Source organism: Vulpes lagopus, chromosome 3 (genome assembly GCF_018345385.1).
Source record: "Vulpes lagopus strain Blue_001 chromosome 3, ASM1834538v1, whole genome shotgun sequence".
NCBI classification, from domain to species: Eukaryota; Metazoa; Chordata; class Mammalia; order Carnivora; family Canidae; genus Vulpes; species Vulpes lagopus.
In genome coordinates, this window is record NC_054826.1 from 86199239 (window position 1) to 86216668 (window position 17430).

The following is a 17430-nucleotide window of genomic DNA, read 5'->3' on the forward strand; positions in this document are numbered from 1 at the left end:
ATTTATACTTTTTTTTGTTTGTTTTTTAGAGAGAGAGAGTGCACATGTGCATGCACAAGTGGGGTTGGGGGGCAGAGGGAAATGGAGAAAGAGAAAATCTTAAGCAGGCTCCACACTTAGCACAGAGCTCTTTGTGGGGCTCAGTCTCACAACCTTAGGATCATGACCTCAGTCGAAATCAAGCATCAAATGCTCAACCGGCTGCATCACCAGGCACCCTGAATTTATACTTTAAATAGATGAGATTATTGTACATAAGTTATACTTAGATAAAATTGGTACAAATATTTTTAGCTATATTACTTATTTCTTTTTCAAGCAGTTTAGCTTGAGCTGTGTGTAACTCGATTGATAAAGTGCTTGACTGACAATCTACTACCATTGATAATAGTTTAGGAATTTCTTTTAAAAGTGGATCAGTTATGAAATATTGTAAAGGATCAACATTCATATAAAAACAATAATTTAAAAGGCAAAGATAAGCAGAAAATTTAACGTGTTACATTCAATGATACTGAAAGGTTGTTAATACTATCCCCAATTTGTAGACAGTGGAATCCTGGCTCAAAATGATCTAGTAAGTAATGCAGGAAAGACTTGAACCCAAAGATATTTGAATTTCAGCTTAGTTTTCTCTGTTTCTGTAGGTTTTTTGTCAAATACACACTCCTCCCCATTAAATTGATAATATTATTTTGAAAGTAAATTCACCTTTCTAAAATAATCACTATTTCTCAGGTGGGTCTTTCAATATCTCAGGTGGATTAAGGTTTTACACTGGTCAGAAGTCTTTAGACATTTTTGAAGTTTATGAAATAGCATGATGTTTATATTGTGTGTTTTGTTTTTGTTTGTATATAAGGTCTACCCCCACGGTGGGGCTCAGTCTCATGACCCTGAGATCAAGCCAGCCAGGCATCCAAGTATCATGACATTTATAGATAAAAACTTAAAATTAAATGATATAAAACTTAGGAATATTTTTCTTTCATAGAGTTGATTCATGAATATTTTTATTTTGATAGCACTTTGTTATGATTTGTAAATATTTCTTAACTCTAAGGTTTTAATACAGGGAGTTCCTATGGATTGTTAGGAGATTAAAAAGAACTCGCAAAAAAAAAAAAAAAAAAAAAAAAAAGAACTCACAAAACCACATGTATTTTAAACCATCCTTTGAGTGTATCCTTTATCACTACAAGTTTAACACTACAAGTGTTAGCATCTACTGACTTCTCACCCACCAGATAACTTTTGCTTATCATCTTGTTTGTAGGTAGTTCGATATTTGGCTGGGTGTGGACTGCAGAGCTGCCAGATGCTGGTGTCTAAGGGTTATCCAGACATTGGATGGAATCCAGTTGAAGGAGAGAGATATCTTGACTTTCTCAGATTTGCTGTCTTCTGTAATGGTAGGACTGGTTGCTTGGGATCTTTTTTGGTCATGATTAAAACTGTATAAAGATAGATACCTACAAAATGATATATTCCAGCATTTTCATGAAAGAAGTAAATATTAGTAAGGAAATAGAATTTATAATTTTTAAAGATTCATTTATTTGAGAGAGAGAGAGCATGGGGAGGGGCAGATGGAGGGGGAGGGAGAATCCCAAGCAGATTCCACACTGAAGTAGGAGCTGACATGGGGCTCAATTTCACAACCCTGAGATAATGACCTGAGCCAAAACCAAGAGTCAATGCTTAACTGACTGAGTCACTCAGGTAGCCCATGAAATGGAATATTTTATAATCAGTACTTTTTTAATAGTGATAATTTAATTTCTAATATTTGTTTTGATAGTGATGCTTTGCCTTTATTAAATTAAAATTTTTAGGCAGTTACAAGTTCTTAAAGACTTTATAAATGGGTCCTAATAATAGATAGGCTTATGGCTTCATTTCCTATAACAAATTAACAAAAGTGAATATTTTATACCTTTATAATGCTTTTCATTACTTTGAAAATTTTAAGTACAAAAGAAGGAGCTTACTGTGTTTGTGTACATAAAGCTAGTGCTTTGAATTGAATTTTAGCTTTATTAGTAACTATGTTCTTTGGTTTTAGTTATTTTCCTTTAAATATAAATGAATTAGTATAACATTTATTTGCGCAGAACGTCCACATCACCAGTGTTTGTTTATTTCTGTTCCTCATTTGATTTTAGGGGAGAGTGTGGAAGAGAATGCTAATGTTGTGGTGAGGTTGCTCATCCGGAGGCCCGAGTGTTTTGGTCCTGCTTTGAGAGGGGAAGGTGGGAATGGTCTGCTTGCAGCCATGGAGGAAGCCATAAAAATAGCTGAAGATCCTTCTCGAGATGGTCCCTCACCAACTAGTGGATCCAGTAAAACACTGTAGGTCAAATATCCACATTCTTAGGAGTAAATTATATTCCTTGACTTGAAATTTCACAAAACATGATTTGTATTCCATAAATTGCAGTATAATTTTCTGGTACTCATGATTTCTGCCCTTGAAAGTCAAATGCATCAGACTTGGAAGAATGAATGGGATTTGCTGCAAGAATAGGTTGAATGAAAAAAGAGGAAACCAAGGAAAATGGTGTGAATTTAGCAGAGAGTTTAGGTGGCAGGATGAAATGTATTTTGTGAATTTTTCCAGGATGCTATGGCAAAGTGTGTTATTACAGATGATGGCAGGTGAGCCTCTGAAATTGTAGTAGGGTTTAGTGGGAAGCTAGCTAGAATGAGTTTTCAAGATAGTAGTAAGAAAATAAGACCTTTAGCATAGGTCTAGGAGACTTAACTAAACTGGTATGATAGTAAAGTCCAGAAATATGGATCTTGTCATTCTGAAGAGTAAAATGCTTGGTTAAGGTATTATGGCAAATAGAGCAGCCAGATAAGGCAGTAACGACCTTACGTTTCCCCACAGTATACATTACTAATACTTGATTACAGCAATTGACATAAGTCAATCCAGGCATGTCCCTTCAGTTTTTATCTGTGGAGGTGAATATCCTACTGGCAGGTCACATACCTATACTGCTAACACCACTGGTAAAGACAGAATATAGGGCTTATTGGAGGCAAATTTCCATGCAGAGCAGTTCTGCACAGCGTCATTCTTCCATATATAGACTGGGCATAGATGATCTGTCTATGCCAAGGCTGGGACCGTTTCAGACTGGGAGTCCTCCAAGAGCTTGTTATGTTTGTCAGTTAGCTATACAGGGACTAGGGGGCCCTTAGTTTCTCTAGGTAGTGGAAAACGTGTCAAGAGGTCTCTTGCCCAGGACCACAGCAGCGAGTATGCACACAAGGGCCCTAGGAACAGTATTGCATGCCAAGATGGTGTTTTCAGTAAGGCCTCACAATCACCCTGCAGAATGCTAAGCCCAGCTGAGTTACCAAAAGAAGAAAAATAATGGGCTCTTCCAAGGCCATCTCAGATTTGCCTCTTCTCAGCAAGATAATGGAATCTCTATCTGTTTCTCACAGAGGTGGGGAGGGAGACATGTTGGATTATTTGGAGGTGGGTGGGTGAGGTAGAGAGGTTGGTAAATGGATAGGTAAGTAAATGATAATCACATTTGTGAAGTACTTGCTCTTGGCAAAGCACTGTCCTGGGTGCCTTACATATGTTATCTTACAGGACAGATCTTTATCACCTTTTCTCTAAATGTATTTACAAAAGTACTCTAAGCTTACCAAGTCTTTCCATTAGTTATTTTTCTTTGTTAAAGCAAAGGTTGGCTGCCTCAAGAAATAAGCAGAATCCATCACATTAGTAATCCCCTTCTTCCCCTTTTGAAGGAATCTGAATATCACACATCCCACAAATATGTTCTTGGTGTCTGGTCTTTAAACTCATTTTTCTCTTAAAACTATCAAAGTACAGATTAATCAAAGAGATGAAAAGTAGCAGAAGAGGCAGAATGAACTATGTTAGGGGTCCCTTTTTTCCACGAAGTATGCAATACATCTGAAATGTCACTTTATTATCCTGTTTTCTTTGCTTTTGGTTTCTTGGAAAATCTACGGAAGTGATACAGAAGAGGAGGAAGATGACACTATCCACATGGGGAATGCCATCATGACCTTTTACTCGGCTTTGATTGACCTTTTGGGACGTTGTGCTCCTGAAATGCATGTAAGTATCTTCCTTACATGGCCCAAGAGTGGCAATCCTGGCTGATCCATCTATGAGAAAAAATCCACAGTTGGCAAAGATGATAACGGCATCCAAAACCAATCATCACTCTGCTCCATTAAAAATAATAGCTGCAGTCTAATTCCTGAACAAGTGTTTATTTAGTTGGAAATACCTTGGCTATAAAAATTAGTAATGAGATTTCAGTACAATTCATTAATAGAATAGCCAGTTACTCGTGTGTCTCTGAAACTCATATAACCTCCCCACACTTTAAGAAGCAAAGAACACATTTTTCCTATAAATTTCCCCTCCTCATTTAGTGTACGTAGAGAGCTAGCTTTCCTACTAAGAGTCATTGTCTTGGTGTATGGTATTTCTTCCCTGTGAGGGAGCTGCCATGTGCCTGCCACTGGTTGAGGGGACAGTGGGGGTAGGGGCCATTATGGGGCAAGAAGCAGCTCTTCAGACTCTCTGGGTTGGTGTTTTCTACAATGTTTTGAGCAAGAAGAAATTAAAAGCTTCATGAACAGCACTTACTTTTACTCTTAATCCATTCTGATATTTGTTACTTTATTTTATCCTACATTATTCTGCTTCATTCTATTATATTCCCTTTAAAAATGCAAGTTAGGGCTTATAATATTAGCTTCACGACCTGATAATGGGAGACAATACAGAGATTGAAACACAAGTGAGTGGTGCTGGGGCAGAAGATGAACCTGCTTCTAAACCCATCTGCGTAAGAAGCCAGCAGGACCGTTGCTTACAGATCACGTCTTTCTCCCTGCCCTTAGAATCTATGGGGGTGGGATCCCTGGGTGGTGCAGCAGTTTGGCGCCTGCCTTTGGCCCAGGGCGCGATCCTGGAGACCTGGGATCGAATCCCACATTGGGCTCCCGGTGCATGGAGCCTGCTTCTCCCTCTGCCTGTGTCTCTGCCTCTCTCTCTCTCTCTGTGTGACTATCATAAATTAAAAAAAAAAAAAAAGAATCTATGGGGGTTTGGTGTGTTTTTGTGTTGTGTTCTTTTTTGTGTGTGTGTGTGTGGGGCGGTGGTATCTTTTTCTCACAACTGTAGGGTAATACCTTCATGTTTTCTTGACATAACCTTTCATTGTGAACAGAGAGGAATCACAGCATGGAGAAATGTCAGAATGTTAGCAAATGTAGAGCCTGATTTTGGTAAAAGCTTAATTTGCCACTAATGAGATTTTCATTTTAGTAAATGGGAATAAATTATCAAACATTCGTATACCGGAAGTGATTACAGACAGAAAAACTTTATGCTCATAGCATTCATCCTTTTTCCCATTAAAGTGGAAGATCGAAAGAACAAGAAATTAGCTAATAAATAGTTTTTTATTCTGTTAAAGTGGGAGAAAAAAACCCCGAAGTAATTCAATAAGTGAGTAATCATGGCGTTTCTGAAATTTACTCATCTTCTGTAACTAGTGTTGAGTACCTCCTATGTGTGAGAAAGTATACTTGTGTTTCTCCGCTTGTGGGGAAGGAAGTAGATACCTGCCCTGGCTCTGGAAGCCTGCAGTCTGTTCCAGAGCCTTGAAAGGTCAAATTCACAGTCTTCACAGGTACTTGGTTGTCCAGCAAAAGATCCATTAGAATTCCTGTTCACCATTTCCCTTCACATTATACACCCTTCCTTGGGAGAAATCTGTGTGGAATACAGATGGATATACAGTTACATTTTCATCCCAAAGCAAGAAAGAAGCTAAATCAGTTGCAAATACTACTATATATTCTGGGTCTAAAGATAATTTTTTCAAAAAAAAAAAAAATAAAGATAATTTTTTCTTTGTAATACATAATGTCAGTAAAACGGTGGGCAAGTAATTATCTGTCTTTAAGCCTGAAACAACAATTTCTGTGAGAAGTCTAACTTTATACATATAATTAGCAGAAAAAGTATTTTAGATTTGGATTCCCATACTTTAGATTTTCTAAATAGAATTATAACATTGATTTCATAAAGTTTTTCTAATGCTCCTTTATTTTCCTTCCCATAGTTGATTCATGCTGGTAAGGGGGAAGCCATCAGAATCCGGTCAATTTTGAGATCCCTAATTCCCCTGGGAGATTTGGTGGGAGTAATCAGCATTGCTTTTCAGATGCCAACAATAGCCAAAGGTAAGGCCAGCTTCCATTCTTGGTGATTCAGTGGGGCGTTGGAGGACATGATGTTTTAAATAATATTATCAGTATTCAGCATTTCCTCCCTACCCTGTCATGCAGCATAGTTACAGGGCTTAGGTTTTCTTTTTTTTTTTTTTTAATTAATTTTTATTGGTGTTCAATTTACCAACATACAGAAAAACACCCAGTGCTCATCCCGTCAAGGCTTAGGTTTTCTTTTTTTTTTTTTTTTTTTTTTTAGGTTTTCTTTAAGAAAAGAAAAACAACTATAAAGTACATTTTTTTTCATTGAATTAAGAAAACCTCTATTCCCATATTCTTCTACACAAATGTTGAGAAACAGTTTTATGTAAATGAAAAAAGCTACTATTTTTATAGAATATTTTTATGCCTATTGTTTTTAAACAGCTGTTTTCAATGAGATTTTAATTCTTATTTACGTGCCGTTTCTGACAGTTTCTAGAGAAGAGGAAATACGTACCTCACCTGATTTATCTAATTTCTTTCCTACTGTTTCTAATCCTCATTCTTCTCTTTCTTGACTACGATTGCATTATTTTTATTTTTTTTAAGATTTTATTTATTTATTCATAAGAAACACAAAGAGAGGCAGAGGGAGAAGCAGGCTCCCTATGGGGAAACCAATGTAGGACTTGATCCCAAGACCCCAGGATCATGACCTGAGCCAAAGGCAGATGCTCAACCACTGAGCCACCCAGGTGCCCCAGACTACAATTCCATTAATCACTCTTCTGGAGAGTTTTCATTATCATTTCCTTATGATGCTTTTTTTCCTAAAAAAATTATCATAGCTTTTGACTTCAAGATTAAAATATTCCTGGTGTGTTGAAAGAAATGATCTTTTCAACAGTAAGGAGAAAATTTTAAAAATACATACTTTTATCATTTTGATGAAATATTTATTGTCCTTTTATAAATATGTTATTTTAGTTTAGCAACTGCTTGTGATTAGTTTTTTTTTTTTTATTTATTTCTTTTTCAAGATTTTATTTATTTGAGAGAGAGAGAGATAGTGGGGAGGAGGGCCAGAAGGAGAGAGAGAGAGAGAGAATCCCAAACAGACTCCACACTGACCCTGGAATCCAACACAGGGCTTAATCCCACAACCCTGAGATATGACCTGAGATGAAACCAAGAGTTGGACTTTTTTTTTTTTTTTTAAGAGTCGGACATTTAACCAACTGAGCCACTCAGGTACCATGATTAGTTTTTATTATTTACTCAAAAGCATGGAAAATAAAGCCATAACCTGTTCACCACATGAGTGCCCAGCAACTGTAGCATCCTCACCTTGCCTTGGCAAAGGAGGGAGGGCTCAGGCAGCACTGAGTGAAGTGCAGATGCTGTACTGTTGGGGTGGCAGGAAGTCTGGGTTTACACCCACACCATCCCCTGCAGCACCCCAAGCTGCAGCAGAAATGGAAAATGGTGTAGGTATGAGGCCCAGTCCCTGTTGGTGGTTCACTCTCTGCCTCCCATAGAAAAAAAGGAGCACCTGGGTGGCTCAGTGATTGAGCCTTCAGCTCAGGTCGTGATCGCGGGGTCCTGGGATTGAGTCTTGCATCAGGCTCCCTGCAAGGAGCCCATTTCTCCCTCTGTCTGTGTCTCTGTGTCTCTGGTCTCTCATGAATAAATAAATAAATAACATCTTTTTAAAAAAAGAAAAAAAGATTTAAGACACCCAAAGGATAGATTATAAATTATACTTTAGTGTTCCTTTTTCTGGCTTCAGTTTTGTTCAGTTTTCAATAGTTTATGGGATAGTGTTTCTCTAACATTTTTATATAAACTTCTAATTTTAGAAGAAAATTCAGTTAGGTAGAAGATGCATGTCATAATCATTGTCTTGCATCAGTCATGCCCCAGAGAGGATTAGCTGTTATTACCTGAAGTCTAAAGTGAAGAGACCACTGTCTAATTGAAGCTGACTTACGCTTCCTCTGATCATGAGGAAGTAACGTTTCATACGTGCCCAGCTCAAAACCCGAATCTTCCAGGTGACATAAACAGCCATAGTAGTGGGACCTTCATTATGATTTTAGAGACAGCTGAAACTGGAAAACTGTCCCATGGCTTTTTGCCTTCCCCCCCTTGAGCATTTTCTTCTTCTAGTGTGCATACACGAAGATCATCTTGTGTGCCGTTGATTTACTTAAGTAACATGTCTTTTCTTTTCCCTACGTTCTGAGCCACAAATTTGACACTGTCAGGAAAAAGATAAGAATTATACCAGTGATATACAGATTAGGAAATTAAGAAGCACTACATTTTAAGGTAAAATTAGTAATAATGAAGAACAAAGAGCATGGGTGATAAGAGAATCCAGATGTCTCATTGAGAATTGCCCCAAAGTCTCTGTATGTCTCCTAATTCCAATTATCTGCCTTTACCAGCCTTCAAGATTTTTCAAGTTGATTTCTTCCCTCTTTCACTTACTAGTGCTATAATCATATTAGTTTGTGATGTTTTTCTTCATGAATATGCACTATCTTGTCTACCTTGGGATTTAAAGGATTTGTATATATGTGAACTATCACAATGAATAACAATGAAGGTTAATTTTTAAAAACCCAGTCCATTGGTTATTACTCAATTTCTATACTTTTCTTTTACCACTTTCCTTTTATGGAAAATGGAGACAGAAAATTGTATGTTTTTATTTTGCTGTGACGTGCATTAAAATTAACTTTAAAACTTAAATCGATAATTTTGTGTATGTTCCAGTGACAAGTCAGTGGGTTCTTTAAACATTACCAGTTATCAGTAATAATTGTTACTGTATGTGCTATATTTTGTATGTGAAGTTTGCCCCTTTCTCCCTTAGTGATAGCTGAGGCCTTTCTCAAAATCTTTTATCATACTTATTTTAGAACTATAGTGTGACCCAGAATAATAATGAAAGTGAGAGGGGTGCATAAAACTCGAGGGGCCAGCACACAGTCTCAAAGGTAGGTCAGTGTTCTGTTCCTGCCACACTTGGCCCCTGCAGGTTTGGACAGACTATCTGAGATGGTAACTGCAGGCAGATGAATATTGCAGGTACCACAGGGTAAGGCCAGTGCACCTGGCCCTCCTCCTTCCAGTCCAAAAACCAGGAGTCTGACAGGAGGCAGTTCCTCAGCTTTTTTGTCTCGTCTGTTGGAGGAGATAGTGCACAGATAAAATAGTAGCTGTAGCAAATTGATGAATCTTGAGTCCCAGGTATATGGAACTGTAACGTTCCTTAAAGCAAATATCTGCTTGAATGACTGTTTAAAACACAAATTTTATATTAGGACCAATGGGTTGCTTTCTGTTTCCTTAGGCATGACTATATATTTTTTTAAAAGATTTTTTAAAATTTATTCACTTGAGAGAGAGAGAGTGAGCAAGAGCACAAGTTGCAGGGGGCAGGGCAGAGAGAACAGACTCCCTGCTGAGCAGGGAGTAGACACAGGGCTCAGTCCCAGGACCCCCTGGGATCATGACCTGAGCAAAGCCAGACTCTTAACTGACTGAGCCACCCAGGTGCTTCTGGCACAACTGTATATTAAAATAATAGAATCTTTCAAATTTAAATTCCCTAATACTGTGATTTTTAGTAGAATTAAACTGGAATTTTAAGTAGATTTTTGATTAAAAAGTAGAGCCTACTGATTTAATATTAAGGCTTAAATCAGCTTTGTTTGGGTTTAAAATATGATTTTCCTTGGTTTAAATCTAACTTTGCCAATTACTAGGTGTACAACCCTGAGAGTGTTACTTAACTTCCCTGATGGTCAGTTGTCATCTGTTAAATGTAGTTAAGAAAACCAACCTCACAATGTGCTTTTGAAAAGTATAGGATATCATCTCTTTAATATTCCTAGCATAGTGCCTGAAAACAGCACAAATAAGAGCTATTATTCTCTTTATTTTAATTATAGGAAGAAGAGTAGTAGATATACTTGATATTATTATAATTTAATAACAAATGGAATCTATTTGGTATTAGCCTTTAATATAATTCTCTTAAAATATTGTTACTTGTTTATTTTCACAAGTCAGATGTGAAATTCACTTCTTAATTGTGAACGAAAACAAAAAAGTTGTGACTTTTTTTTCAGGATGATTGTGGTCATATATCCTCTTTCCATGGCCCTCTTTCTTCAACATTGGATCAATATTAAAGATTCTGTGATAGTATTTTAGACTCTTACCATGTGTTATCAGTAGCACTATGTTATTTGACATAATTATCACATAGTCAAAGAGGAAAAAATCTGCCCTCCAATATTTTAAATTGGTACATAATCCATAAATTCCTTGTATCAGTGGTTTTCAACCTGTGGATCTATGCAATTCTAGGAAAAAATTCACTCATCTATATAGGCATCAAATATTGACTATTAATAGAAAAAAAATAATATGGCTCAAATATGTTTTAAATGTTGTTAAATGCCATTATGATTTTTTAAAAGATTTTATTTATTTATTCATGAGAGACAGAGAGAGAGAGGCAGAGGGAGAAGCAGGCTTCATGCAGGGAGCCGGACGTAGGACTTGATCCCAAGTCTCCAGGATCAGGCCCTGGGCTGAAGGCGGTGCTAAACCGCTGAGCCACCCGGCCTGCCCAATGCCATTATGATTAATGAAACATTTCATTTGAAAGTCCAACTGATTCATAGAGTTGTTTCATCATTTTGTAGTTGTCTAAGCCATAAATATGTAAATGAACCACGAACTCCATCACATGGGAGTATGTGAGTTTCATTAGTGTTTAAAAGAGGCTCTCATTTTTGAAAAGAATGAAAACTTTATAGGTTGACTTCTTATAGGGTTTACTGCTAGTTTCACAATATTGATTTTGGATGCCTTTTTGTTTCCTTCTCATTATCTAGCATAATGCCAAGTCTTTGATCATACATGTGGTTAGCAAGTGGATGCCCAAATCACAGTTCAAATGACCTTGAATTAAAATTGCACTGTCATAATTCCTCAGCCAATTCCCAGCACTTGCTTGTGGGTAGTAGAAGGACAAAAACCATTTAACAGATAACTTGACTTAAACCTTGAGAAGGTTAGAGAGAAGCCATTTGTCATCTGTCCATTAACAACATGTCACCTTCTCTCTTTTAGATGGGAATGTGGTGGAGCCTGACATGTCTGCGGGGTTTTGCCCAGATCACAAGGCAGCCATGGTTTTGTTCCTTGACAGGGTCTATGGGATTGAGGTTCAAGATTTCCTCCTCCATCTTCTTGAGGTTGGCTTTCTGCCAGATCTCCGGGCTGCTGCTTCTTTAGATACGGTAATGACTTGAACAATTGACATCGTCAGCTTTTGGCTCTTCATTCTCTGACTTATGATATTCTCCATAGATATATTAATCATTTATTTATTGTCACTGGATGTTTATTGAGTACCTATTTTTAGGCAGGCACTGAGTACACAAAATAAAATACACTAAGTCTTAAGGAATTCCCTGAATAGTGGAGAAAACTTACAACCTCAGGAGTAAGATAAGGATTCTGATCGGCTACTATGGAATGCAATTGGTTTATATAACCCTAATTTGGGAGGTCACAGTGGTTCCTTTTAACCTCCAAATTGGCCTAAACAATTATGCTTCTCAATGAAAGCATGTACAGTGTTCAGAAGGTTTGATAGACCTTGTTGAGTTGTACTAATAATATCATCCTAGTGTCTTTATTTTTAGAGCACAGATATATCATCCTAGTGTCTTTATTTTTAAAGCACATATAAGGCTGAAATATCTTCTGGCAGTGGCCCACATCAAGAATCTGTCATTACTGGTGTAAATATTTTACTGCTCGAAGCATTGTGGAACAAGCTGAAACTCTAAATGTTATTTCAGTAGTTATAATACTGCCTTTTTATCTCTAGATGGGTCTTTTTGATTCCAGAGGAAATCAGTTCTTGAGTTGATAATAGCTCTTTTGTGAAAGTTAGGAGAAGAGAATCATTAAAATACACTGAAATTTCTTTTTTTCTTTGTTGGGTGTATTCACATGAAATTCTGAACCTAAAAGAGATAGTTGATAACATAATAAAACAGTCAGCCTTTGGCTATTGATTCTGATGGACATGAGCTAAAATATACATATATGTAACTCACATTCTTGGGTATCATTAGCGTTATCATCTCACGTCCATCCTACCATTGAATTCTTATTACAGAATGTGAGCCTGGGGGGGTTCTTGAGACAGAGATATCACTATAGCTATCACTTCATTTTTATCTGTTTGTGAGCAATTGTAAGTTGATTGTGAGCAATTGTAAGTTGATTGCTTCTAGTGGTAAAAAATCATATGACCCACATTTAAAGATATAACTGAGGAGTACATCTTTCTTTTTCATATTTTGTCATTTTCTAGAGAATGAAATTCCATGTCGACTTTGAGAGTTGTCTATACTGCCAAATGCGAATTACTTTCTACTTTCACAATTCCTTTTTAGGCTGCTTTGAGTGCTACAGATATGGCCCTGGCCCTCAATCGGTACCTTTGCACAGCTGTGTTGCCTTTGTTAACAAGATGTGCCCCTCTTTTTGCTGGCACAGAGCACCACGCTTCCCTCATTGACTCATTACTTCACACTGTGTACAGACTTTCTAAGGGCTGCTCTCTTACCAAAGCTCAGCGGGATTCCATAGAAGTTTGTTTACTCTCTATTTGTGGGTAAGTGGGAAACTAAAGCTGCTTCTTCTTTAAGAAAGAGAATTTACTATATGGCCCTTGACAAATTGTTACGAATTTTGGAAAAAAATTTCTGTACCAAAAAATTAATTCATTTTAGATAGTCCTTTGTACCGTAGGTTGGAGCCCAGGAGTGTTCCTCCTGGCTTCTTTAGGGTATTCGGTCATTGGATAGACTGATGGACCAGTTGTACTCTTCTGGATTTTGGCGGGTAGGATAACTGTGTGGGGAGTCCCTGGCCACTTTCATGTAAGATTAGTAGATTCTCCCTTTTTTCACACTATGTGTGATTATTTTAACTCCTTTTCTAGAAGAGAAATGAAAAAAAGAGACTTACTAAATATAAAAAATGATGCAGTGTACTATTAGAGCATTACTTGTGAATGTCAATCATGAAGGCTATTTCTCCATCCTGGAAAACCACTTCCTATAGGCAGAAGTATTCAGATGTCTTACTCTGAAAGCCAGAACATACTTTCTCCCACTGGAGTTCTGACAGCTAAAGTGACAGTGTCAAGCTCCCGGTAGGGGTAATGGCTCCCTTTAATTGCGAGAGCCAGTGAAGGTATGTGGCCTGGCAGAGCACTGGTGAAGGAATGTTTTCACTCATAGCGATATATGTGGGATATAGAAGCCACATGGGACTGAAGAAGTTGAAAAATTAGAGGGTTATGTCTCTAACTCTTTTGATCCTAAAATTCTGTAAAATGGAACCAAAATAACTATCTCACAGAATTTATCTACATATTAAACGAATGAAGCATTCAAGATGACCTGACAATAGATGTTCACTGTGTGCTAGTTTTCTTTTCCTTCCTCCTCTGGCAAAGTTTCCGTCTCAGACTTTTTATTCCTCCCTCCTGTTTAAAGATATAACATTGTTTTTGCTTCTAATTTAGTCACTGGAGACCCTTCTCAGCCAGTGGAGTGAAGGAAGAAGCACATACTATAATTACTGGAGCAAGGGTCTCAGGAAACCGTGGGGTCTGCCATTGTGAGTGGCTGAGAAGTGAAGGGGAAAAGAGGAACATCTGTAACAAATAAGGAGTGGTCCTCAGATCTAGGGGATAGAGATGGGTTGGAAAGGTAATCTTTTATACAATTGTGTAGTGGTGGATTAACCTTTGGATAGGGGGTACCTAATTATCACCATCAGAAGAGAAGTGTAGGTATAGGTTCTCAGAGTAGATAATTCAGTCTAATGAACTATTTCCTTAAAGACATTTCCCTTCATTATTAAAATTTTGTTCCCCCAGCCAATTGAGACCTTCTATGATGCAGCACTTACTCCGAAGATTAGTATTTGATGTTCCATTATTAAATGAACATGCAAAGATGCCCCTTAAGGTAAGTATAAGAAATGTCTGTAGTTATTTGATTACTGGGTCCTCTGACTTTTCTTCTCTTAGAATATATACAGCTCTTAGAAATGCCATACTTGATTTTCAATGCTGGAAGGTTTCTTTCACTTACTGAAAATGGGCTTATAAATTTGAGAAATGTGTACATCACAATAATATAAAATCTCATATAAGTGCTAAGATTTGAGTTTCTGTAGGTGAATGGAAATGGAAATCAATGGAGAAAATGGGAAACAGGGAAAACATGAGCCAAGGTATTCTTACGGTTGGAAAACATGTAGTAGATGTGGCCTGAAATGTTAGTAATCTCAAAGGATAAAGAGCAGGCTTTCAAAACAATGTTTTCTAAGTTGGTAATCACATGACAGTTTCCAAATGTTACATCATAGGGTTCAAAGATAACCTCCCTGTCTATGCAGTTACAGTTTGTCACCAGGTATAGAAGAATCACTAATATTTTCTCTGCCCAGCTTCATTATTCTATTCATGAATGGTTGGGTCTCATGCTGTCTTACTGTCTTGAGAATATTTTTCTGTCATCTAATATCTCAATCCAGACTTAGGATTTGAATATTTGATGTGTCCTAATACATCTACTAGTGTGGTCTGTGAGTGGAAGTCATAGGTATGTAATAGACTATTTTATGGGGAACCCCTCTGCACTATCATCTTGTAAGCCTCATTGTTCCTCATGGTCATCCATGGAAAAAAGAACTTTGGGATATAAATTGTCAATTTTTTCAGCTGCTGTTACTCTAAGCATCCCTAGATATTTAGCAAATACAGTCTTTCTCCCTGAAAATTCATTTTGGTTTAATAAATTTAGATAAATTAATATACGATGCAAAATAAATGATATCCTTGCCGAAAATCCCATTTTTACATGTTTTCTAGGAGAGGCCTTGCCATACAAAATCTTCTTCATACAAATGAGCTGGAAGGTATCTGAAAAAAGAGATAGCATTACTTTATATAATAAATTCATTTATGTTGTAGATATTTCCAAGTTAATCCAAACACATTAGATCTCAATATTTCATCATTTGAGATTTCTAAATAGTGTGTGTGTGTGTGTGTGTGTGTGTGTGTGTGTTTGTGTTTTATAATTGAGGAGGAGACCAAACTAGAAGTATTTCACTAGTAGAGATATAAGTTGTTTTAATAACAACAATTCTTTTCACTCTATTTTCCTCCTTAGTTATGGAAAAAAGAGTCCAAAAATTTATAGTTGATTCATAAAAATCATTTTATTAATTCAGCAAGTAGTTGTGAATACTTATTAGTTTATAGATCAAAAATGAACCACAAAAGAGCTTACTGAATAATTGGAAGATTCTATCCTTGTCTTTAAACTTATGGTTTAGTCCTAAACAAACAAAATGTACATAGATGAAAATTTAAGAAGCAACACAAACACATTGAACCTGTAACGATCAAAGAAAGATAGGTAAAGAAATGACTGAAATGCAGTAGTTTGGGAAGCTTAAGTAGAGATTTAAGTTCTGGAGCAAAAAATGTGTGGTAATTAAGGATTGGCAAAAAGGAAGCAAAAATATTCAGATGTAGATTTCCCCTAGAATTTACATTTCAGGTGCCGTATCCTAGAGATACTTATCTGTGCTTCTAGGTCACCTTGACGTCAATCCTTGCATTAAGTGCAGATGTGCATATTCCGGGGTCATGATTCATAAAACTGAGTAGCATCTAACATAGGACTCAGGGAGACATCAATAACCAAACAACCTCATAAAGAATGCTGTTGAAGATGGACTTCTGTGTTACATTGGGCATTGGTTCCTCATGCTGTGATCAGTGTTAAATTTTAAAGTGGCATGATATATAAGGTAATAATATTCTCCAGAGGAATTCATAGGGGATTGAGCAGATTTGTTTCAGCTAACCTTATTACATGGCACTTGAATGTCAAATGGGAGGAAGTGGGAAAAATCTAAAAGGTATCTTTCACTCATTGCCTTTGTAATTGTTTTCTTACATAGCTGCTGACAAATCATTATGAAAGATGCTGGAAATATTACTGCCTGCCTGGAGGGTGGGGGAACTTCGGAGCTGCCTCAGAAGAAGAGCTTCATTTATCGAGAAAGTTGTTTTGGGGCATTTTTGACGCCCTATCTCAAAAGGTGATTTAAGATTTTGTGGACTTTGTGTGATAAAATCATTTAAAAGCCATAAATATCACTAGTGGAATATTATTTTTATTCATTAAGACTTAAATAGTTCTTTTTCCTTTTTCAAATGTCTAACAAATTTGTAGAATACTTCTGCTTAAAATATTAGTCAAAATCCATGTGAATTTCCAGATAGACAATATTAGACACCTGGAGCAGGATATCCAGAAGTGTGCTATGTAATAGAGTTAAGTTCATCCATGATGGCAGGTGGAAGGAAGCTACATCTTGAGGCTTTTTGTCACTGAATTATCTTTGGTAAACTGAGAGTCTTAAAATAATATCTAGAAGGCAGTTTTAGAAGGATTTACAACATTAATTTAAAACTAAACGTTTAAAGTGAGATTTTTTGAATAATTTTTTTTATTTAAAAAAATCTATAAATACAAATGTAATCACTTATATAATTAATATATAAATACCTCTTCCCAGAATTTTGATTGTGCATATTCCCAGAATTTCTTTATCGGTTTAGAATTTCATTTTCATACCTTTGTGATATCATACAGATCAGTTAAAATTTCTTACTCCGTAAAATATTCCTTTATGTATTTTTCAAGTATAGTCTTTGTAATATGGTATAGCAATATTCTATAATTATGCTATCCACTGACTGAAATTATGTTTATGTTCTAAAGACCTGTTATACATTTAGAATATTCAGGTTTATTTCATAAAATATTGGAGAGAAACTTCTAGAGAAGCAAAGATTTTATTCTTCTTAAGGGGCAACTGCAGTAAATCTGACTTCAGCCTGTCTCCTATTTGATGGGATTTCAGTCTGTATGTTCCATTTGCTAGAGAAACAATCTGCAAGGCAGTTTTAAGTTAGCCTAGGGTAACTCTGAGTTTTTCTTTAAACATCTTGCCAGCCACAATAATCATTTTGACAACTTTTGCTCAATAGTAATACAGATTTTT

The 17430-nt window shown here is 36.5% G+C and overlaps 1 protein-coding gene across 7 annotated transcripts in view; it reads left to right on the top strand.

Annotated features, from left to right (window-relative positions):
* The window catches only part of RYR2 (ryanodine receptor 2), a 726974-nt gene that overhangs the window by 544842 nt on the left and 164702 nt on the right, over positions 1-17430 (top strand). For all 7 annotated transcript variants that reach the window (XM_041747478.1, XM_041747480.1, XM_041747481.1 and 4 more), the window contains 8 exons: positions 1277-1412; positions 2166-2352; positions 4006-4111; positions 6138-6258; positions 11383-11552; positions 12723-12943; positions 14219-14309; positions 16321-16461. In XM_041747478.1, the coding sequence (XP_041603412.1) occupies positions 1277-1412; positions 2166-2352; positions 4006-4111; positions 6138-6258; positions 11383-11552; positions 12723-12943; positions 14219-14309; positions 16321-16461 (1173 nt within the window). The remainder of the gene's footprint in view (positions 1-1276; positions 1413-2165; positions 2353-4005; positions 4112-6137; positions 6259-11382; positions 11553-12722; positions 12944-14218; positions 14310-16320; positions 16462-17430) is intronic.